This window comes from Corvus hawaiiensis, chromosome 10 (assembly GCF_020740725.1).
Source record: "Corvus hawaiiensis isolate bCorHaw1 chromosome 10, bCorHaw1.pri.cur, whole genome shotgun sequence".
In the NCBI taxonomy this organism is placed as follows: domain Eukaryota; kingdom Metazoa; phylum Chordata; class Aves; order Passeriformes; family Corvidae; genus Corvus; species Corvus hawaiiensis.
The window spans coordinates 21,798,312-21,822,591 of record NC_063222.1 but is presented as its reverse complement, the minus strand read 5'-3'; the positions used below and the strand labels follow the sequence as shown (position 1 = coordinate 21,822,591).

General features: G+C 44.9%; 1 protein-coding gene across 8 annotated transcripts in view; it reads left to right on the top strand.

Annotated features, from left to right (window-relative positions):
* LOC125330798 (calcium-activated potassium channel subunit beta-2) overlaps positions 1 to 24,280 on the top strand; it is a 142,775-nt gene that overhangs the window by 103,899 nt on the left and 14,596 nt on the right. For 6 of the 8 annotated variants that reach the window (XM_048314436.1, XM_048314437.1, XM_048314434.1 and 3 more), the window contains one exon: positions 22,113 to 22,223. The exons of the other annotated variants lie outside the window; for them this stretch is intronic. In XM_048314436.1, coding sequence (XP_048170393.1) covers positions 22,113 to 22,223 — 111 coding nt within the window. The remainder of the gene's footprint in view (positions 1 to 22,112; positions 22,224 to 24,280) is intronic. 8 annotated transcript variants of the gene reach the window in all.

The following is a 24,280-nucleotide window of genomic DNA, read 5'->3' as shown; positions in this document are numbered from 1 at the left end:
TCTTGCAATGTTCCTTGGTAATCAGTACGAGAAGTATCAGATCTTCCAGATCCTCATGGGAAAAGCAATATACTGAGACAGTCACTGGGGCTATGCACCACCCACTCTTTTCTTTCACTAATGCCTATTGCTTTTTCCATTTTGTGTATTTGAGTTGTCTGGTTCGTTTTGGTGTCAGCACGAGGCTGGTTTGTGGAGCGTCCCAATTCCTGTGTTATTCAAAGTGCCATTGATCAGAAGTGGATTCCGTTTGGTGCATTTGGCAAGGTGCCCTGGCACAGGTGCTCAGGCATGTTGGTGTACCCTAGGGTTCAGCACAGACCATCTCCTTTGCCTGCCACCTCTGGGTGATTTCCCTTGTTTGCAAATAATACCCAGAGTTATTTATGTCCTGTGTCTGTGTGCAGTTTCCTCTGCATCTCGCTCGGGTTTCAGAAATAATTAATCCTGAAAGACTGATGTGGATTTTAGCCTTGTAACAGATATTTTCTTAAGAACCAGGAGTGGGTTGGTGAGGTTTGTGTGAAGTATTTTTGTCATTGTGTTGTGGCCAGGAATGAATCCCAGAAATTTTCCCAGGAATCTGTGAAAGCACTTCACAAAAGAGAAGTCATTGCATCACTTTCAACCTACATCTCTTCTGTTGTTGTTCTTTTACAGTTCTTCTACAACCCCATCAGATTTCTCTGCAAGATCTCTAGAGTCTGTAATGGGAAAAATTTTAAATCAAATAAGAATTCACAGGCTATTTAGAAAAATATTCCTTGGAGGGCAAAGTCCCTTCTGAGTGAAGCACTTACATTTACTTCCACATCTCTTTACCCAATTTTCGGTTTAATTTAGTCATTTTCTAATCCTAATTTTCCAGTACTGTGCTTACAATATCTAACCAAATATCATTCATGTGGAAACACGATAAAATTCTGCAACAAGCTGGAACTTATGGCCTCTGAACCCTTGTCACTTTGCTTCTCAACTGTTAACATGTAACTGCCTCCGTCTCCTCAAAAGTGTATTAGTCACTGCTCCCTTCCTGAGCACTGTGCTCCATTTCACTGACACAGTTGTCCATTATGGCAAAAGTCTCCCAGTCCCACCAAACTTCAAGGGCACCTGATGCAGGAGTACAACCTTTTCCAAAAGATTTCTTCGTATGCTATTTTTTGGGTTTCCTTTGGTCTTAAATAATTTAATACATTTGAATGTTGACAGTGTGTTGTGTTGTGCATAGAAACAGCAAATAATTGTACTGTGTCAAAATAGTGGGAATAGTGTGATTTGTGCACAGCAGTCAGAACTGAGAAACTATGCATTGCACACCCTTGACTCCCAAGTAAAAGGATGAGCAATTTGATCTTGTTCCACTAAGGAGGGCTGCCACTTGAACAGGCAGATCCAAAAGCTCCAATTCCATCACACTGCCCCTGGTTCGCCCACTCCAGATGGGGTGGGGCTGGGACTCGCTTCTGTGCAAAGAACGCCATGCAGGGGGGCCATGGTGGACCTGGTCCTCTGATCCCAGCTGGGCTCACAGGGATAAAAGTGTCTGTAAGGACCCCAAGCTGAGGCTGAAAGTGCATCTCCAGATGAGGCAGCTGAGAGACACTTTGTACTCAGTGCTGCTGGCTCCCTTCCCTCCACAGCTGCCTCATTCGCTCTCTTCAGGGGGTTAGATTTCTGTGAGCTAATTTAAGGAGAAAAGCCTTTTTAATCCAGTATCTTACAGACTCAGAGTATGTATATTTTTATATTTTGAATAAAATATGAATATTAAGCTCTTTAGGCAGGGACTTTGTCTTCCGAGATCTCTTCAAAGCCCTTAGCATGCTGCTGGTATTACAGGTGTAAATAGTACAAATGATATAATACAGTTTGGATCCCAGAGATCTGTTTCATTGGGAATGGGCTCACAAAGTGTATCTCTTTGTTGGACAGAAAAGGCTCAGGAATGAGGAGGGCTTTCCCAGAAGTTAGTGCTGAGCCTTGACCTGGAAGAACTTGGGGTCAGGAGACTGGTTTGATTTAGGTTTCCTCATAGTTCATGAGGTTCTTCTTGCTTTGGTTCCAGCAGTAAGAAAGGGACAGCCTGCCCAAGGAACAAAAATACAGTTTAGCATACAGAGCTCTCCTTTGAGAAGTGGATGAGAGCTGTTTAACCCTGCCAGATAACAGCGTGTAGTAGCTCAAGGCAGAAACGGAGAATGAATTCCCCAGCCAGATGAAGGCAAAGAGGGGAAAAGGACTTAAGAAAGTAAAACCTTTGTAGAAAAGAATATATTATTAACTGAAAAAGTAATTTAACAGAATAGTAATGTTCTCATACCACTGAGCAAATCTAATACCAACTCTGCAAATTTAATAAAATCGCTGCAAAGGCAGAGAAGTTCAATCTCAAGTGCACTCTTCTGAGGCTGAGGCCAATGCCCATTAAGTACAATAAAAATACTTCATCAGCTTCAACACCAGCTGGATCAGGTGTCCACTGGATTTGGATTCTCAGTGGCTGTTATTGTCTCTACAGGGTAATCCACTCAAACTTGCCATGGCAATTAAAGTAACATCCAATTTCCACAACAATATAAGCAAATTCTCAGTATGGAATAATAACATCCTTTAGACTGGAAAAGACCTTTAAGGTCATCAAGTCCAGCCACTAACCCAACACTGCTGAGTCCACCACTAAACTATGTCCCTACATGACCCCTCTACACCTCTTTGAAACCCTTCCAAGGCTGATGACTCAATCACTTCCACGGGCAACTTGTTCCAGGGCTTGTCAACACTTTTGACGAAGGAATTTTTTCTAATAGCCATTCTAAACCTCCCCTGGCACAACTTGAGGCCATTTACTCTTGTCCTCTTGCTTGTTACTTGGGAGAAGAGACCAACCTCCACCTGGCTTAAACATCCTTTAAGGAGGCTGTAGAAAGCAATAAATGTCCCCTACACACACCCTCCAGCCTCCTTTTCTCCAGGCTAAACTCCTGCAGCTCCCTCAGCTGCTCCTCACAGGACTTGTGCTCCAGCCCCTTCCCCAGTGCCATTGCCCCTCTCTAGACCTGCTCCAGCCCCTCAATGTTTTTGTTGTAGTGAAGGACACAAAACTGGACACAGCACTCGAGGTGTGGCCTCACCAGTGCTGAGTACAGGGGGACAATCTCTGCCCTCGTCCTGCTGGCCGCACTGTACAAGGTGAGATGCCCTTGGCCTTCTTGGCCACCTCTGACTCATGTTTGGCTGGCTGTTGACCTGTACCCCCTTTTCTGTCCCCCGACCTGTCCTTTCCTGGCAGGCACCTTTGCATGCCATAATCCATGCAGAATTCAGCAGGCTGCAATGTACATGGAAAACTCTGGCCACTCACTGATATTTCACCCAGCTATCTTGGTTTATCACTTTTTGCAGGTCTCAGCAATGTCTCCCAGTTGAGTGTTCCATTAACTTTTTCACCTCTTACTTTTTAAAAAAGCCCAGAAGTAATCTTAATCCACCTTATCTTTCTATGCTATTATCTTGCTGCCTTCCTGGTGCCTTCACTCAGAGACTTTGTGGAACTGTGTTTTTTCACTTAGCCCAAAATTGGCTTGGAGGAAGACAGTGCAAAGAGCTACTTGAACAAACTAGAAACAGAAATTAAAGCCTTAGTTTGTGCCTGATTTTAATTCAGATCAGATTAGAGCAGGTTTTGTTTTGCTGCATTTTACTAGAAGGGAACATTTCTCATTTGAGGTAGGAGATTCCTATTAGATCCTCCCTTTAGATTAGTCCCTTGGATGATCCACACACTCTGGCCTACTGGGACCAGCAATTAACCCAAACCTGTCAACTCTGGAAAGAATGTCACCATGACATCAGTGGTATCCTTTCCCCTGATGAACTCAGGGTGTCTGTAATGAAAAAAAGGAAGTGTAAGATTGGCAACAGTTTAAATAAAAATGACCAGGAAGAAAAGGTAGAAAATCTACTTCCTTTAGCATGGGATTGAAGTAATTTTGTGGATCATACATCTGTTATAGCTTGCTGTATTAATAAATGCAGTACAGAAGCTTTCAAGTTCAAAGCAAGTCTCTCAGTTTATTGCTTCAGAAAGTACAGCCCAAAAGCTATTGATCTATTTGTACAGATAAGCACCCCGCAGAGTTATCAAAATCAATGCAAACACTCAGGCAAAAATTCAATGCAAATAATAATAAATAAGTACAGGCCCAGGAAATAGAAATGTAAGACTGAAAACTAATTGAAATTCTGACCCAAAGAATAGCTCTTTATATGCATTTCTTCAAAGGCAATTCCAAGAAGGGGAAAAAGAGTGCAAAAAGTGGTAATTTCAAGGTGGTAGAAAAGAAGAGACAAGCAGCATCCAGAGCAAAGGAGATGGGAAAGGGCTAGGAAGTGATGGAAGTAACATTGGATTTTTAAAATTATATTTAATATATATGAATTTAAAATAACTTTGTACAAAACAAGATCTAATTTTGTACCAGTGTTCTTTTCTGAGTTCAAGAAATATTTTGACATGAAACCTGTTTCTGTATTGCTGAGCCATTTTCATCTGCATTGATTGTCTCTGAAGCTGCCAAGGAACGGGATGGGATGGGATGGGATGGGATGGGATGGGATGGGATGGGATGGGTCTGGGCCAGTCACCACCACCAGTCTTTAAAGTACATATCAGCCAGTTCATCAGTTCAGGATTCCTGCTGATGACTTTATGGTAGGGATTGGGTCATGCCTATCCTGAAATCTGAAATTATTTCAATTCTTCTTCAAGGCCTGCTGAATTCCAAGAGCTCCAACTGGACTGTGCTGGGTACAGCAGTACAGAAAGGCCATCCCCAGCCCTGAATAACTCACAACTTGCTCTAGTTTCATTTCAGGTGTGGCCCAGACAGAAATATACAGGCAGGTTCAGACCAAGTGCTGCCTCACCCAGTACAGTGCATTACATCTTACCGTATAAAGTAAATCCCAGCTGTGAACAGCCCTGCTTTGCTTGGCTTTAAATGAGGAATGGCAACAGTGTGGTTTTCTGTGGAAAAATGGTCACAAGACATGTATAATTTCATCCCATCCACTTTAGTGTGGAGAGCTTGCAAAATTTACAATTATTACCAGCTCAAAATTTTCATTTAGCTGGGAAAGATGAGTCCTTCGGGAGAAGTTCATCAGGTTTCACCAGAAAGAGTTAAACTTTTCCTAAAATCAAGAAATAGGCTCCATTGCAGTCAGTAGAACAGACATATGTCTTGTGCACTGTTGCTGAGAACATCAGATGTGAATCAGCACTGCCTCATCCCAGGTTGGCTCATCCCAGGCTGGCTCACCCCAGCCACCAAGTGCCTGCTCTCGCTGTGGGCAGCCTGAGCACACCAGGAACGTGAGCAAGCAGGAGTTTGGCAGCAGGCTGCAGAGCAGAGCTCCTTGGTACAGCCACATGCACACGGACAGAGCCAAGAGCTGCCATCTCTGCAGAGGTGACAGGGCAGTCACTCTGCTGGTACAGACTGCGAGGTCAGCAGAGGTGCCCTGATGGACACTGACCCTGGGCAGTAACAGCCAAGAGAACAGATCCAGGTGATGGTGAGAAGGAACAGAGTGGGGAGAGGCAGCAAACACCAGGCAAATGGGAGAGGAGAGGAAGATAAGGAGTGACCTCAGGTTAACACGCACAGTATTTAAAAGAAACAGGGAAGATTAAGCTCTCTTCGACATGGAACATAATTAAATGGTGGAGCTTCTTGGCAAAAGACCCAGCGAAAGCGACAGCGGGAAATGACCTGGGGCAAAGACCAGCTCTGAAACCTGCCAAGCACAGGATACCAGGAGGGTCTGAAAGGTCCCACAGGCTGCTCACAGCCCTCCTTGCAGCTTGGTGCAGGTTCATCCATATCTGCTATTCCTCACACCCATCCCCAAGCACCCGTCAGCAGGTGCTCAGCACTGAATGTGCTGGACCTGGGTTTCATCCAGCTCCCAGCTCCTTAAATACTTTCCAGGTGGAAGAAGCAGAGGGCAGGCCACAGGCTGATATAATTCAGCTCCACTGAAATCAGACCAGACAATCCTGGAGGATGGGGAACACTACTGAGTTTCATACACGGTCCAAAGGAATCTTAGGGAAAGAAAGAGAGAGAGGGGCTCAAAATCTAAAAACATTTTGATAAAAAAACCAAGACATTGTCAAAATATCAATCTGAAGCCAAGATTTGGCCAGATCTGCTCTTGTTTAACCTTCAGCATGAGGTCAGGTCTCAATCTTTCTATTCTTGGTAACAGCTGATGAATGCAGTGTAACAAGGTATTAATAAACATCTGCCCAGCTCTTAGATTAATATGGAAGAGAATTAATGGAGGTCTTAGCACGTTCATATTTTCTAATTATGGCAGATGACTTTATTTATAGAAATAATAGAGAGAATGGAAACTGTCACTGACACCATGTCAATATAGGTAACGAAATCCAATCGTTTAATTGCATTAAATTTGGCCACGGAGTCACATCAATACAGGGCCCTCCTTAGTCAGAGCAGTTCAATGGTCACTATGAACTTTATGTTAGAAAGCTATTAGGATTAATTTTCAATGAATCATGAGGAAAATAAGTCATCTCAGACATACCTATTCCTGTGCCTCTGACCCTGAGAGGGAAAGGGCTGGGGGCAAAGCTTTCCACCACAAGAGGGGAAGGCCACTGCCCCTTGAGCAGCTGATTTTCATGCTCATCTCTGGACAAACTTTGCTTTCAGTCCCCAGAGCATCCAAAATAATGAAATAGCACTGAAACTGAGGCCTGTGCTCTGTTTCAAATGTCACTGGCTATGGCTAAGCTAGCTCCTGCAGCAGCTCTGGTTCATGCAGTGCCTGCCTCTCTACTACAATAAAGTATCACCAGTGCTTCTGTGGGAATGGTGACATACTGCACCACTGAGATAAATAAAGCATAATGTTAAACCTTGATATATTTACACCTCCTAAGAGAGGGGAAAGAAGCCTATAAAACTCCGCTAAAGGAGCCAGTTGTTCAGATCATTTGTAGCTTGATAGGTAAACACTGCAGCTTGTTTCTATTGGGACGTGCTGGTGCTGGTCTTAGAGAGCAGTTGGGGTTTAAGAAGGCTTTGCACTGTGTGGCTGTTTCTTGAGGGTTTAAAGTACATTTCTTAATGTTCAATTCAGACAGGTAGCCAGGGAAGTTTGGATCTTTCCTCCCAGGAGCGGGGAAAAGTAAAACAAGGCTACAATTACGGTGACAGCTGGTTTGTCACACACAGGGCATTGCTAGTAATTTTGCTCCTTACACATTGAAAGAGATCTGGAGTGATGCTGAAAAGCCAAGGAAGTTCTCTAGTTCTCTCTTGTTCTTCCAAAATGTGTTTCCTAATCCATTCTGGTCTTCCAAAGCTATCAGTCTGAATTAATGAAAACAGAGCAAGGGAATGATACAATTTCTATTAATTATAGAGGCAGGTTTGTGCAATAAACTGAATTCATATCCCTACAGTGCTGCTTAAGTACCTATAATTCAGCTGCCCTGCTCAAAACTGCAGCATCTTCTTCACATTGTTTTACAAATTAGCAAACCTGGAATCAGCAGCTGTGTACAGTGTGATGACATTTAGTTTAACTGCGGGGGATCTGAGCTGCTGAAATCCACGGGTGGTCCTCCAAGTGCCGCTTTTTGCTGTGATTGACTTACATCTCCCAAATTAAGTGCTCCTAGATCAGCTAAATGTTTTCCACAGAAGTGAAAATATAGACACTTAGGAAATAGTATCAGTTACTTATTGTGACTGCTGATACTCTTCCGAGTACTGCCAAGCTAACACTTGGGGGATTGCCCTTTCAAAGACGAGCAGAAAGGGGGGTCAGGGCACTGCTGGAATGAATCTGACCTTCCAGCTCAGCCAATTGGTTTGTGTTTACAGCAGGGTACATGGAATAGGAACCCACACATGGATATCTTTGCCATACCCATACTCCATTTATTTTGTGTATCATAATCTGCAGAACAGAACTGGATGTGCTGTCTCCTAGTCAGCCCTTTCTCTTCCACCACCAGTGTTAGTGTCTTCTGGGGGGACTGACAGTAGCAATGGGCTGGATGAGCATCTTGTGTCACATCAGACCAAGCCTGGGACAACAGAGCCTCAGGAGGACCTATCTGCCAAAAGCGCTGCTGCTCCAGGTGCGGTGAAGGAAGTGAGAGCTTTGGAAGTGGTGACAGACAAAAAGCAAGGTTCCTGGGGGCATAAGGAAAGCTGGAAAGGTGCAGAGCAATAGTCATTCTTGTTCCACTCCTGCTTTCCACTTTCCAGATTAAATAAACTTTGCTTTTCTCTGCACTGAGTGAGAGGAAACAAATTGCTGCTTCCCAGTTGGCAAATGTGTTTGATAGCAGAACTCCTTCACCAGCAAACTGGTTTGACTGGGGAGCACTCTGGTAATGGAAACACTCCAGTAGCAACATTTTCTAGCCCCTGTAAGGTGCCAGTAGCAGACCACTCTGGTTGAAAACATGTTCTGATTGCAAATGACTCCACTAGGCTACAGAAAAAACAAAAAGGCACTTTTCTGAGCTATGGTGCAAAAGGTTGATTTTTTTAACTACTCACAGTGCTGCTGGTGTTACATTTAAAGCATCTGACTCAGGGAGTCGAGTGGAAAGGTGATAAAATCCTTGACTTTGATTGAATTTCCATTGTGGTGAAAGGTAAAAATAAATACAAACACTATGAAGAAATAGGAAAGGCTACTATTGGACAAAATGTTTCACATCATTTTTTAAAATCTGTACAGATACTGAAAAAAAAATCTCTTTTTTTTGCCTTGAATGAAGGTCAAAAATCATCTTTCAAGCATTCTTTCAACAAGCATTATGTTTAAATACTGAACCGCCTGCCAGTTTAAAGAATATATTTCTTCAATTACATCCAACATCAGTGCAGCTGTTAGCATTCCCTGAGGGACCACTGAAAACTGAAGAAATACCTTTGCTGTGGTGCTGACAGGCTCTGTGGCATTGCCCTGGCCCTTTGCTTGCTTCTGCATTCAGCTGCTGACCTCGCAGGTGTAAATAAGAAGAGAATCAAGTACCCAGTCTCTTCTGAGTACATATCAGAGAGCACTGGAATGACAGACTTCATTAAGCTTTTACAGCAGCTTTAAAAGAAGAATTTTGATAAAGCAGCTCCAGTGTAAGGAAGAAGAGCATGTATGGGTGAAAGTTAAAATTTTCACTCTATACAATAAAAGTGCAGTTCCTGATAATTTTGAATTATTACTATGAAATCAAGAGGAGATAAAAGCCCTCTGAACATATTAGGAGTAAGACTACCAGCTTTTATTTACCTAGTACACTGTATTAGAGAGAGAGGCACACACTTTACAAGTCATGAGCAGGGCATTAGCTGTTACCTTCACACGTTTCCCTACAGGTATGTCTGCTTAAATGATCCAAACAGTTTGAAGAATTCCAACACCAGCTTTTAGGAGCAAGGGAATATCTCCATATGAAAACCATTTTTGGTTACCTTAGCAGCCTCCTCAATCACAAGCTCTGCTGTAAAGCACCTTTATAATGGAAATGGACTTTGGGATTTCAAGGTCAATGTGACAACACAGTTTTTCTGCATTTTGATTCAAATGTAATTCACATGATCACTGAGGCTCAGAGGTTCTTAAGAGAGATGGAGGCAGGAAGAACGTCCACAGAAACATCAATTTGGGAGAAAATTAACATTTAATTGTTAAACTTTCCTAAAGAGCAGAGAATACAGACATAACACCTATGGTCTGATTTTCAGCATCTATTTCCTTGTTTCATTAGTGGCAGTATCAAACGCTGAGTAAAAGCCTTTTGTTGTTTGGAAGAAGGTGGGTGGAGGTTGGTCAAATGATGGACACCTTAGAGACAGAGACCAGGGAAGGTGAGATGGTGCAGGCTGTATCTGTGGGAATTATTTGAACAGATCCCATCTGTGTGGCACTCAAGGATAGGGGCAAGCTCTTGCTCTCTGGGCAGGTCTCCTATGTGTCTTCAGTGCACATTTTAGCAGCCAGAATACGTTTTTATTCTCCCCTGTGGCATTTGGTGTGTTAGGACAGTGATTTCTGCCTTGATCCTGATCGTTCCTGTCATTCAGCAACTGCTGGGTGGCCGCTGGCCAGCATCAGCAGCGCGGCCCATGACAAAGCCAGCAGTGTGGAGAGGTGATTGATCCCAGGGAGGTGCCACAGGGCTCTCCAGCTTGAAAGTGTCCCCAAAACAGAGGTGGGATGTTCCTCTGGCTCTGACTCCTTGGTGGTGAGGTGTTTTTGAGCCTGCAGCACATGAACCACTTTGCGCTTTGGGAGGTCCTTCTTACTCTAAGTGTTGGTCCCCAACACACAAACGAGCTTCCCCTGAGCCTCAGAAAGGGGGTGGTGCACAGAGCTGCTGGAGGAAAGTGGGGGCTTTTTCCCTGAAGGAAGGTACATGCGTGGACCTCACACATCCACACATGGGACACGTGGCCTGTCCTGGACACTGCTCCTGTGTAAAGCTGTGGGAGGCAGGTGGGAAGAAACCCACCCTCCCTGAGCTGCCCATGCACAACCTTGAGGTTCTCCCCAGCAGTGGTGGGGATCAGGATGGTGCTGAAATAGTGGGATTTAGAGAGTTTAGAGACCTGAATTAGGACCTCTCCTGGATCTGCAGCCTGCCCTGGTCAGCACAGCCAGATGCGGTCAGGTGTACCCGCTTGTAGGGGAGAAGCTGTTCAGTGCCAGACCTCACACTGGCTCTCCCAGAGTGGCAATTCTCACTGTGTAGCTTGCACTGGAACTCCAGTACTGAGATGGGTATCTTCCCAGAGCTATTACAAAATAACTTCCCACGAATAGCCCAGCAACCCAAAATCTATTCCTGCAGCCTGACAATTTCAGTGTGTTGCCAGCTCACAGCTTTGCTGCCACCCATTCCTTAAGGCAGTTTTGCCCAGCACTGTTGAAAAGGAAAACACTCACTATGCCCTGGGGGAAATGAGGCATGGAAGTCCCGTCATCACTGACAGAAGTTTTGTCTCTAATTCCCCATCTGCTCTTCTGAATGTTAACCTACAGTGCTGGCACATCAACTTAAATGATAAATAAGAATTCCAAGCAGGAAGCAATAAAATATTAGTCAGATAGGCTGGTGGTGTCTGCAAAAATGTGGAGTGGATGTTCATGTTTCAAGGAAGAGAAATTATAGGACAAAATGATGTTGTTATGTTACACTGATCAAGGGAAAATGCTGTCACAGAATATGACAAAATAATGCTCAAAACCAGATTTATTTATATTATACCTTTAACACATATAGAATCCTGCACAGTTCCTCCTTCTTATTGTTACTTGTGTTTAGCAGCTGAGTAAAATAGCACACAAGGCAAGAAAGCTGTGAGGAGGGTAATAATGTGATGCATAGTGTTAACTTGCTTGTTTTGGAAATATCCATTTATCTTGGTTAAATAGAAGCTTGGCCCAAGTACTAAGCCAAGTAATCATGATTAGGGAGAGAAAAAGACATTCACCTCCTTGGAAGCTCAGTACTTTTCAACAGTAATAGCACTGCAGTGACATTGTTCAGAGTTGGATGCTTTGCAGTAATTAATACACATTATTGTCATATGAGGAATGGAAGCATCTGTGCCTGCTTCTACCATTGCTTTCATTTCTAGACCACTTATGAGACCAGAAATACATTGGGGTTTTGTTTCGTGGACATGGCCCCTTCATTGTTCACCGTGCTCCACTGCCCTCAGAGATTTTGTTCCCTTTTTTGTTCAAAGCTGCATTGAGGGCACATGCACACTCCTGTTTTAAAGAGACTTTGCTTTTGTTCTTTCTCACTATCTTTTTTCCTGACTTTCAAGAAAAATTGGTTTTCTGCTAAAATATACTACAAGATCATATCTGTAAGGAGATTCATGAAGACCCGAGCTATTGTTTTCCAAAGAGGCTGAATCTGCATCTGTATCATCCAGCATATCACACACTGAACTCATCTGCAGAGCAGGTGCTTTAGAGTTTACACCTGGTGTTTTGACTTGGTGCAGCACTGTGCTAAGCCCAGTGCATCATCCTCATCTCAGCAGTCAATCGACTCCTCTCCTCACCAGATTTCCCATCCAGCTCACACCACTGCTTTGTGCAGTTCATTGCTATCTTGCTGCAATCTGCTGCTGTTCCTGCCCTCTCTTGTGTGGGCACACCACTACTCTCTTTCAGGTTGTGGTCCTTATCTTTCTAACACTCTGCCTTAATGTGACCCACTTAGTTTCCCACTTTCTCCCTGCCTTGCTCATCAGGCTGGATTTGATCTGTGTCCTAATCACAAATGACTCCACTAGAAAGGTTTCCTTCTTCTTGCACTGGAAATGGTTCTCTGGGACATGTACCTGCCCTGCAGGAATTAGGTATTTGTACTGTTCTTCCAATCAGCCAGTTGGCTTCTGTCCCTAATATGTGGCTTAGACATCCTTAACATCACTCCACAGACTATTACAGAAGATACCTGGTCATACATGAGCAGAGGTCCCCAGCTGGCAAGCATTAGCCATGCTTAAAGGTCACTAGAAATATTACTACCACATTATTCCCAAGAGTTGTTCTATTTTGCTGTCAACAGTAGAATTACTCAATGGAGAGAACTCCCTTCCACTGAATTACTGTCTTAATACTGAGTTCATTGTTAAAACAACAGTTCCTTGCCACTAATCAGAAAAAAGCAATCAGTCAAAGCAAACAGGGATCTCCAGGGGCACATGTGTGAGTTCAAAGGTCCACAGAGTTGTAGCTGTGTTGCAAATGACTTAGACTCAGGAGCCAATAGGCAGCTGCACCTACAGAATTACATTTTAAAAAATAAGGACATAAAAATTTTAAATTCTGTGAAAATTATGTGAAATGCATGCAGGAAAAAAAATATGTCTGGAACTTTTCTACAGCACTTGAGCACAAAATTTTGGTTTTGGGAATCTGACACAGCAATTGATCATATTCAACTAAGAGGGCTACAGATGGTGAAGTTTGTGTTCTGAAAGGATGACAAGCCACTGCAGAGTGCTTATGATGCAAAATTTACCCTTTTGTAATAAGACAAAGAGGAAAGATGCTCATGAGAACCAAGCTGGGTGTTTGTTTTTACCAGAGAGTTGCTTATTTCACAGCTCCATGACTCAGTGTCAGTAATATTGGGTATTACAACTGTCTTTCTCCATCAAGCCCTTTCCTTAGTTTCAAGGGAGACAAGTGATTTCTATCCAGTGTCTGTCTTAACCAGGTTTCTAAGCTGATGTTCCAGAACTATTCACAACCTACCTGTAGACATTCCTCTACTTTCAGAGGTCCTCCAGCAGGTCTGAGACCAGTTGGGGAGGAACACAACTGCCTGTCAGCTGGAGCTACACACTCAAGCTCCTCCTGTTCCTCCAATCAGACAGTTTCTGACATTTAGATCTCATCTATTCCTTGAATATGTCAGCAGATGTAATACACCATTTTTCACTGACAGACAGAGAAACTAAGCCAGCAGCACAGAGTTAAGTCATTTGATTGAATTTCCAGGTCACATTGGCAGGGCTGATCCAGCACACCCAATCCTCTCTTCCCTGCTCACTGTTTTGGATCAGACCTTTTAGGAACTTGCCTGCACAAACACAGTGCAAAAGTGGTTGCCTGCAACAGTAAAGTAGCTTTCACAAAGCAGAGAGCCAACCTGCTTACTGAGTGAGCATTGCAGGCTGGAGTACTTGTCTGAACCAGGGATGACACCAGGGAAGAGCTTTTGTAAATCATGTCTTTGCTCTGCTCTGAGTCTCTGTGTCACACCTGTACCTTTGCAGTATGAACAGATGTCTCTGGGTGGTGGCCTTTAGTAAGATGGGACATGAGAAGCTGCAACAGTGGCTTTGTACTGGTGCTGACTGTCCACCCCTCAGCAGAGTACAGGTCCAGCCAGCTGCCCTCTGCCAGATGCTCATAAAAATTAACAAGAAGACTAAATGCAGACTGCTGTATTTTACCACAGAAAATAAAGTCAGACAACAGCTAAAACTGGGGAGGGTAAGAGGGAAAGGGGAGCACAGAAGACAGACCAAAGGCAACATAAGTGTTGTATTTATTTTCTAATCCCATCTCTTTTAGTGTCTGTGATGAGCACTGTAACTAAAGAAATCTAACTGAATTAGAATTTCAATATGACCTGAGCAGATTGGAGCTGTTTCCATTCATGAGCAGCACGTCCCAGCTGTAATTGCCTGCTTGCTTATCCACATAGCTCTTTACAGCTAATCCAAATGCAGGCTCAAAAATAAATAGTGCCAGAGCGTTCACTTCCTGCTGGGCAGTAGTTTCAGCTCTCCTCTGCCTTTGCTTTGTTCTGGCTGGTGCTCTCCATGGCACAGGGACTGACTCAAAGGAGATAAAGGATGATTGACCCGCTCAAGGAATTAGGTGACAGAAAAGCCACTCCTGACGTATCTGCCCTGCCTGTTTGTGCTTTTCCTCTGGGTGTTACTTTGCATCTGTTTATCTTTCTCTGCCCTCACCTCTCTCCCCAGCCACATCACTCATGCAGTATGCTTCTCCTTCATGGTTTCCCTAAAAGCTGCTGGTGTCCTCTGTGTCCCCAGAAGCACATCACTCTTCCTCTCCCTGTGCTCCTACCTCAAACACACTGCCAGTATTTTAGTGCTGAAGCAAAACCCTCTTCGGGGACATTTAAAAGCCATGTCCTTCTCAGATCAACTTCCCTGGAGGGGTGTAAAGCTGAGGCACAATTGCACAAAGCTGGACAGGGCTTCCCCATGGATGGGACTTGGCTCAACCACATAGCAAGGCTCTGCCTTTGCTCTCTGACATAGAAGTCTGTACACGTCTGGCTCTCCTCCCTCCTCCTCACTGGGTGGAAGGTGGTTGTCCACCATTTTCAGGCTGTTTTTTCAACTACAACCACCACAGACTTCCTGAGAGCCTTTGGCCAAGTCTCAGCAGCCTCTGTGCTTCTGTTCATCACCTCTAAAACAGCACTGCCAACACCCTGTTTCTTCATACTTGGGGTGTAAATCCGAGGTCCCTGAGCTGACAGTGGTGAGTGGACATAGGAGTCAAGTCTGAAGCCACCTCACTTCAGTGTAGTCAGAGGCATTCAGCTCCCACTGTGCAACAAATTACTCTTAGAAATAGATTTATTAGTATCCAGAAGACCGTTCTTTAAGGTCTGGTCCAGTAGGTACTCACAAAATCTCAGCTGGGGAGAAGGTCACTCCCTCTTGATGACCATCAAAGAGACTGACCTCAGCATGGAGCAGTGTGCCTCCATCTCCTTTCTCTCACCCCATCTCCATCTCCCACTGGGTTTATCAGGGCATAACCATGAGCAACAGAACCTCCTCACTGCCACCCACATGCTCTTCCCCAGCCAGCCTGGCCCAGGGCTGTACAGCCCTTCTGGTGCAGAGCAGCACCCAAGGTGATATATCCCTCTGCCATTGCAGAGGACTGTGTTAAGATTTAAAGGAGAGCATCAAGTGAGGTAGTGCAGCACTTTCACTGCCTTCCTCCTTACCCCCAGAATCCTTCTCCATCAGACTACCTGGTCTTTGGCAGAGTAGATCTCCCTATAAAACTCTCTTGGCTCAGCTGGGTAGAAGCAGATTGTAGGGAGGCGACCCTGCCCTTGCACTGCCACACCCCCTCCCAGAACCAACCCCATTTTAGAGGCAGATTGTGCCCCTCTCTGAAGCCAGGGAGCAGCTGAGATGATGAATATAGTGCTTGTCCAATGTGTCACTTGCTACGTAAATTCAAATTCAGCACAGAAAGCTAAAAATGTTTGCAGAATCCTGACAGGCAAAGTGGACAATTATGTTCAGCTGTTCCTCACAAATGTTGATCCTCATGACTGCAATGTGCCAAGAGAGGCATTGCCTCGTGCTTGGATTGCAAACTCACCAGCACCAAAGCATGAGGATGGTAGCAAGGGCTGGCTCTTCACTACGTGCTCTGCCCCCTGGAGATGGCCTGAAAGCGTCCTCTGCCAGGTACCCTGGTGGCACCAGCACCTCTCTTGTACAGACAAGGAAGCTGAGGCCATAGTGCCAGACTCCAAGGCAACCAAAAGGTCACCAAAGAAGAGAAGTTGTGAGTCTCTTGCTTGCAATGACAGGCAGTAGTTCCCTCCTTTGTAGCTGAACTGGGCACACAGGAATTTCTTCAAAAAGTTGCAGTTTCAATCAACTACATCAGAGTAATTGAGACTAATGCAGTGTGGCCAAGGTGAGTAAAAGTTATCACTGGGATAGTAATGTATAGGAAGAGACACTTGGGAAAAAAATAAGAAAATTGGGGAAGGAAGTTAAAGGTAAAAAGATCAAGAAGAATAAAGGCTATAAAGTCTACAGCCATGCTGGATGGGCTGCTTGTACTAGGAAGGTAGTTCTTGGGAAAGGGGAAGCCTAGGGATGAAGGGCATCAGTAAATAGAAAGGCTTGAAACTTTTTCAAAACACAGAAAGTCCGCACCAGAGAGAAAACCATCATGAGATGGAAACACAGAAGATTCAAAGGTTACGTTGGAATATTTAATTTTGAAGTGTGAACATACTGTTATGTAGCAGGGAGATACAGATACCTCAGCCTTTCTGAATACCTCTCTTTCTCCTGTATATACTGGAAAGAGGGAATCAACAATTGCCAAGAATGACTTCAATTTTAAAGAATTATTGCCTTAGAAAACATACTTAAATTTCACTATGTTCCACACACTGTGTTTTGCACCTCCATGCGATGGCTTCTGTTGTCACCAGCAGCCCCATTCTCCTCCTTTGGAGTGTCCTAGACGTGTCTGTGACATGGGAGCCCAGAAAGACCACTCTATGTCCTGGATGTCTCCCTCATTCAACTTAAAATCTAGAGGGAGAGCTCAGCTCTTAGCTCTGTGGGGATTTTGGAGCAGGGTCAGAAATAGAGGTGAATCATTAATGAAGCATCATTAACCATCAGTCTTCTTATACTCATGTCAGTATATTCGCACCAGCTGCCCATTGTCCATTTTCCCCTTGCCATAAGGAGCACCTCCAGATTCAAGGTCATCTGCTGGTTGAAGTAGTCTGTCAGTACAGCTGGAGCTCCTGAGATGCTGCAACAAGAGCAGCAATTAGTGTCACTCTGTCCTGCCCCACGCCCATCAGCTGCAGAGCACCAAAGTTCCCTCACGAGGCGCAAATTCATCCTTTGATGTTGCTTTTGCTGCTTCTCAATTCAGAGCTGCTGCTGCCAGAGCATTAAATGTTCCCTAAGTGGTGACTGTCTTCTGCTAATGCAGATGTATTTCTTTTGTGAGTTAGCTTAGTTCTGTCCTTGGTGTGTGTTTTCTCTCTTGTTTTGGATGCAGACAAGGGTTCTAGGTACAGCTCTTTCATTCTTTCAATACCGGGACTGGAAAACTGCCCTGGATCATTTCCTGAATCAGACAGGAGCATCTTAATACAGTAGTTACTTCCGTCACTCTGCCTGGGAAACTCTTCCATGCTCTTCCAAGGCACCTGAAAGCCAGGCTACCCTCCAGTCAGGCTACACTTTACATCAAAAATTCAACAGGCTATTTTATTTATTCTCCCATCCTTCATCACACACCACTTTTCCCTGTTTTCTGGCTCATCAAAGCTACAAGAGAACATTCTATCACCAGACAGAGGCACAGGTAAGACCTATTGGGACACAAAGTCTAATTGTCCATATTCAGTAAATTCACCTCAAAGTGAACAACTGCAGGTTGTTCCTTGCAGGTTGTCTTTGATGTCTGGTTTCAGTCTCTTCCTTTTCTCATGGGTGATGGTGGGTGGGACCACACCAAAAAAGGGTCTATCCAGGCATGAGAGACCAAATATTTCCCATCACTCAACGGCGACTGACCCGTCTGTCCAAGAACTGGCACTGGCAGCTGTGGGGTGGCACAGGGAGAGGTTAACATGTGGACTAGCAGGAAAACTTTGGGGTTTCCAGAGAACTGCATTGGGGTTCAAATGAATCCTCTGGCCAGGAAATAATGGGATAAAGCATCCAGGATTTGTCAGCATGGACAGGGTGGATGTGGGTATATTCAGACAGAGTTGAGGTGGTCAGTGATTGTATCTTTAGGTGAATATTTAGCTTTTGTTGCCTTTTGATTACTCAGGGTATCTTTTATGAGGAAAAATTAATGCAAGTGCTTCTCTTTTTACAGTGGCCACATTGCCCAGGAAATGAAATGTCATAAGGGGGAAAAAAGCTCATTAGATGGTATCATAAATGGCTCTCCAGGGTCTCAGAAAACCTATAATTAACATAAACGTAGGCAGAGGCAATGACAAGCAAACACACATATAAAAGCCAGCTTTCCATCCAAAAACATGGTCTGCAACATGTCTCTTTGGCTGTTCACAGCTCTGGGGACCTGGAGGTAAGGGACTTTTATACCAGTCACGACACAAACTGAAGACAGAGGGAGGAGAGCAGCCAACCCAGGGTGAAAGTGAGGACAACAGAGCATATAATATAGTCCCCAAGGTACCAGCTAAGGGATTTTGTGATTCACCCTTGGAACTACATCCTCTTCTGGAGCAATTTGAAGCAAATGCTATCCTGGTGTGTTTTCTTCACACTGAAATCCTCGGTCAGGTGGTTGCTGTTAGGTGGACATGTTGATACTCCTTAGGACAGGGCAGAATAGTTCTAATCTTGTAAGAGCTATCTCAAGTCTTCATCTCGCAATAGCTGAAAAAGTGGAAATCTTGTCAGATTTTCTAGTGAGTTCCATGAAATCCACCAGAAGGTAATGTTCAAGAGGAGGACGAGAACAGGAGAAGATGGGAGGAGTGGGACAGCATCACAGACTCATGTATTTGTACCAGACTGTGCACTCTTTACTCTGCATTTCTGCCTTTAACCTTGAGCATTTACTCAGAATAGACTCAGATATGAAGAATGAGGTGTGTTTTGTAAAAACCAAAGCTTGGCCTCCTTGCCTGTCTCTGTAGCAACTGTGTCAAGAGACAACTGCATTGATGCCACACTGTGTAAAGAGTGAAGGAGACAGAGAAGTTCAGGCAAGGTCAGGCAGAAAGCCCAGAGTCCCACCCAGCATCCTGACTAACAAAAGTCACATCAAGTACAGCAGTATGTGGACAACCTGCCTTACAGGAATATCCCCCACAGAATCCAAACAGTCAAAAAGCAGCTTGAAGCATCTCTTCTCCACTGTTTTTAACAGGTATTGTCGTGACTTTAGGTTCTCCGTCTGTTCAAGCAATTACACAATCCACTCTGAATGCGAGGCTCACATCCTGCAGTAATGAGTTTCACAGGCTGATTACTTGTTGCATGATAAAAATAAGTTGCCAGCAGCTGACTCTAAAAAACAATGGGGAAAAAAAAGCCAAGAAAAAGTAGTGATACTTGTTTTCTCAGAAAAGAGAGAGGGGGCAGGGAAGGAACAAAGTTCTCAATCCTGCCCAGGTACTTACCCAGGATGGGAGAAAGGCATGGAAGTTTGCTAACTGACCTGATGGGGCAGGGCATGCTCATGTAGGTTTGCAACTTCGGAGGTTATGAATCCTCCAAAGGCCTTCAAAGATGGGTCTTGGGGAGGTTGTATTGTTGCTGGTGCACAACAGATTTTCATCTGACATCTAACCCCTGTCTGAAGGAACCATGGACGTCAGTCACTTATGTCCACGTCTGGAGCAGCATTATGATGTCATCAGTGTTACAATTTTACACAAAATTAGGTGCGCAATTGTGTGTTAAATAGTGGTAGTTAGCTTGGATTGCTCAACTAATGAAGCAGGCAGCGTTAAAGCTGTCACATATGGACTGCTCCAGGGCACTGGCACTATAAGGGAGTCTGAAATCACTCTCACTTCCCTGGGAAGAGAAGCATTCCTTTTCCTTCTCTGGCATCCCCTCAGTGGGACAGATGCCCTGACCCAGCTCACAGCCCAGCAGTGCTCCTGCACTTTGCTCTGGAGTTTATAAATCTGCCTTGCTACCCAGGGAGTCCTGCCTGAGTGTCCCTGTAGGCTCAGACAGGTGGCAGAAGCTGCTGATCACCTCTAATGTGTGCCTAAGTTTTGCTTAATTAAGAACAGCCTCTCTAATAGCATCCATCACCGTCTCCTGATGGCTCTGGGACCACTCAGGCTGTGGCAGCACAACCAGCCAGACTTTCCTGTCGTGTGTGACATCCTAAAGGGTGCAATGGCAAATATATAATTTTATTTTCCAGCATTAAGGGGCTCAGCCTGGGACAGGCTCAGTCCAGAATCTGATGTGGCCCTTGGGTAGTTTGTCTGACCCCTCCTGTACGGCTTGGAGCAGAAGCACCAGCTGGGTGGTCACTGTGGTGTTGTCTGAGGTAATGTGGATGAAATCTTACCCAGCAGTGTGAGGATTTGGCTCAAGGTCTTACAAGTGAAATTTCTGACCAATATCACTATAAAAACACTTCGTTTTGGCTGTATTGATTAGATCCCAGCAGATGCTACTTTACTATAGTTTTTTCAGAGAAGAAGTGCCTCATCTTGTAGTTTATTCCCCAGTACTTGACTACAGTGGTTGTAAGGAAAGAACAGAGTTGTTCTTGGCCTTCAGACTGCAGTGATGACCACAGAATCAGGGAAAGGACTGGGGGAGCTTCCACTTCTTCCACCTCCCTTCTTTTGGACCATCTTCTTGTCCAATCTACTGTTCACAAGTGCAGTCAAAAGCTTCATTAAATATTGCCACCTCTTGTCTTAAGCAAGGTCCTTGTCTGCAGGTCCCAGTCCCAAGCCAGCATCTCTGAGCATGGCAGCAGGATCCCAGCAGGGAGGAGGTGGCAGGAACACCAGTTTGGCCAGTTTGCCCATCCAGCTGCCCAGCCAGGGTGTGAATTTGGCCTGGGGCTGTGTCATGGACCCTGTGGTGGGGGCTCTGGGCTGACTCCAGGTGGAGTGCCCGTCCATCAGCACCCATCAGCCTGTCTGTACAAGGATGGATTTTGGCTCTTGTCCATGTCAGTCTTCCCCTGCAGCCACCTCTATAGTATTTAAGTATTCTCCTGGTTCACCACTATGCAAATATTGAAATTAGCCCTTTGCATGATTATGGAGACAGTGACATTACAGACTTTCTCAGATCATGTGCCTTCTCTGCTGACAGCATCAGCCATCAGGTTTATTCTTCAGTGAGCTAAAGAATGGCCTCCAGTGTATGAAAAACTTCACAATGAAGTATTTGGTATCTGGAATATTTCTTTTTATTTTTTTCCTTAAGCTTTTATCTGAATGCATTAAAAACACAAAGTATTGTGCTGTGAAATAATGCAAAATACGGCCCTCATAAGAATGGCCCAGTTCTCAGAGATGGAGATTTTTAACTGGGCCTCACTAAAATCAGAAGAAATTAAAAGAGGCTACGAGGGGAGCCATAGCCCCACTAGCAGGTCCAATATAGCCTGAGCCCCTGAGAGAAGGCAGCAGGTCTCATACCCTGCAGTGAAACAAAGAATTCTTGGGCAGGGATCTAACTGGTCTGGCCAAATGGCCTCAGGATAGGAATTTCTCCATGGGAAAAGATATCTTTGTCATATGGGTTACACTTCCACAAAATGTCGCATTTACATCTCATACCTGTGCCTCATTCTGACACCTTCCCTGAGAGCCTCACCTTAAGGAGAGCTGCAGAACAACAAAATATCTGTAATGAGTGTGCATGTGCTGAAACAATAGCCCTTTTGTCCCCGAAAAATACTGCCATAAGAACATTGGACACAGCTATTACCTTTTCTTAAACTACTGATGATTTCTTGCCCGTGGTGCGAATCCTTTGCAGTGAGGAGCACAGCCAAGCCTGATTAGCCAGCCTCGCCTTTTGCCAGTGGGACTAAAGGGATTTATTCTCCATTCTCACACACGGATCTCTCATCCCCATTATTTTACATCTCACCTCGAGTTAACACATGGTCCATCTTCAGAGCACGCTGGGCATGGCCACAGGGGATCTGGCATGCTGGATATTGTGTGCTCTGCCATGTTGGATGGGCAGTGACAAAAATTATCCCTCTTCCCCCAGGTCCTTCCATCGTCCCACTGCAGCGAGCAGAGCCAACACTGGGCAACCCTCTAAAATGTTTATTTGGACCAGTGGCCGGGGATCTACATCTTACAGACATGATGAGAAAAGGTAAACGGCACCTGTGCTGACTGTCTCTTATGGGTTTGAATATTTATGGGTGTGGCCCGTAGCTTCTCCCCAGTGGTGGCACTGGAGAAGTAGGAGGGATGCAAAGGCTGTCCTTCCTGTGCTTCACAACCCCGGCTGCTGCTCCACCAGGCACAGGAGTGCCAGGGTTACTGTGCCAAGCCAAAACAGAGCAGAGGGGCAATGCCAGAGCCACGGCCAAAGTCTTCCTTGTTCTCAGGACATGAGCAACACACCGTGACCATCTCTGAGGTCAGCACAGGTTTAAAAGCACACTAATGCCCAGCCACAGGTGTGCAGCCCCAGTCCAAGCCCTGTGAAGCCTTTATACTTTTTGCAGGTGTCCTGCTTCCAGCCATCACCCACACTGGCCCTGCACCCCCTCCGGACAGCACACAAACACAGTGCTTCCTGTCCCCCAGCCAAATCACTGCCCCACACAGCTGTTACACATCTGGAGGATGCTTCCAGCTGCCAGAAATGTTTTCTGGTTACACACGTGCACACGTGAGGATGAGGGTGTGTGCAACACATTGCGCAGTAGCTGGGGGTTGTTAAGCTGCTTGAAAGTGAGCTGGTGTCTCACCAGCCCACTTGAGTGGTGTTGCTGGAGGGAACAGGCTGAAGCAGACAGAGGAATAAATGAGTTACCGGATCTCCCAGGGGAGCAGGGAAATATGCCAAAGAGAAGGGAAGGCAAGGAGAGGTTTGAAGTCCACAGACAAAGGCAGTGCTCAGCTGGGAACGAAAGAAGTTAAATATCAATGATGAAAGAGCAATTGTCGGTAATGCTCAGACTCATCATTCCAAAATGCCTCTCCTTTGTAGTAAGATTTGCTGGACAGCTTGTCTTGTCACAACAAGGACACATTTGCCGTTCTTTTCTTTCCTTTGCCCCTTCCCACCTCTTCTTCAGTTCCTCTTGCAGTCATTATTAAGTGTAATCACAAAAAGTCAGACTCCAGTGAAACAAAAATGGATATCAATGTATCTACAGTGACAATTAGTGAAACACACCCTTCAGTAATTCTAATGAGACATTACTGCTGGCATCTGCTTGGGAAAATGCACTCCTGAATTCAAGAGCAGAGCTACCCTCAGGACCCTGAGATTCTTTGGAAAATTGGCCGATTCACTAAATGTTTCTGCAAAGATTGCATAGGTGTTCAGCTCTTTGGATTATCTGATTCCAAACAGATATTTTGAAGACAAAAAGGCCAGCTTGGCAGCATGAACTTTCATTGAGGCTGGTTGTCTAAATGCCTCCTGTACTTCTGCAAGTCTCTTCTTTAATCAAATTTTCCCCAGGCTAATATTCTTCTACGTTAGGACACAGTCATGGTCCAAGGTTAGACACTTGGAGGAGATATCTACCCACACTTTGGGCTGGCTGGAAGCCATGTACTCCTGATTTGCACAGCTTTTGACTCTCACCATGCCTTGAAGTTGGGCTGAGGGCTCACCAGAGTCTGGTCAGTATAAACCCAGGCAGAGCTCATCCCTGCCTGCCTGCAGAAACAGGGAAAAAGGGAGCAGTATCTCTGTGCCTACACACCAGCCATGGTAAATTCAGATATCTTGACAAGCCATTGGGTGGGTTTGTTTCCTAAGAGAGTCTGTAGAGCTCTACAGAAGGACTTCTTTGTATCTTGTGAGTGATTAATAAAATGCAGGAGAGAAAGGGAGGAAAAGAAGATGGAAGTAAGAGAGTGTTGATGGCAGCCTGAGGACTGATGGCAGCAGAGGAGAGGTGTGAACACAGAGCAAGTGCTGTTAGTGGGAGAAACTCATCCTCCAGTGTCTGGCAGTGATTTTAACACATGTAAGGTCACCAGTGCCATCATTATATCCAACAGGTGGTGCCTTTTAGAGAAATGACTCACCTTAAATGACCCTTTCCTAGGGATTTTTTTCTTTAACCTTCAGACAGGAAGATTGTCATATGGATCAGCAAACTTGTCACCCAACATATGCTACGACCACAGAATTTTCAGGGATTGCACCATAATATTAACTGTGCTGCAATGAGTCACTTGCTC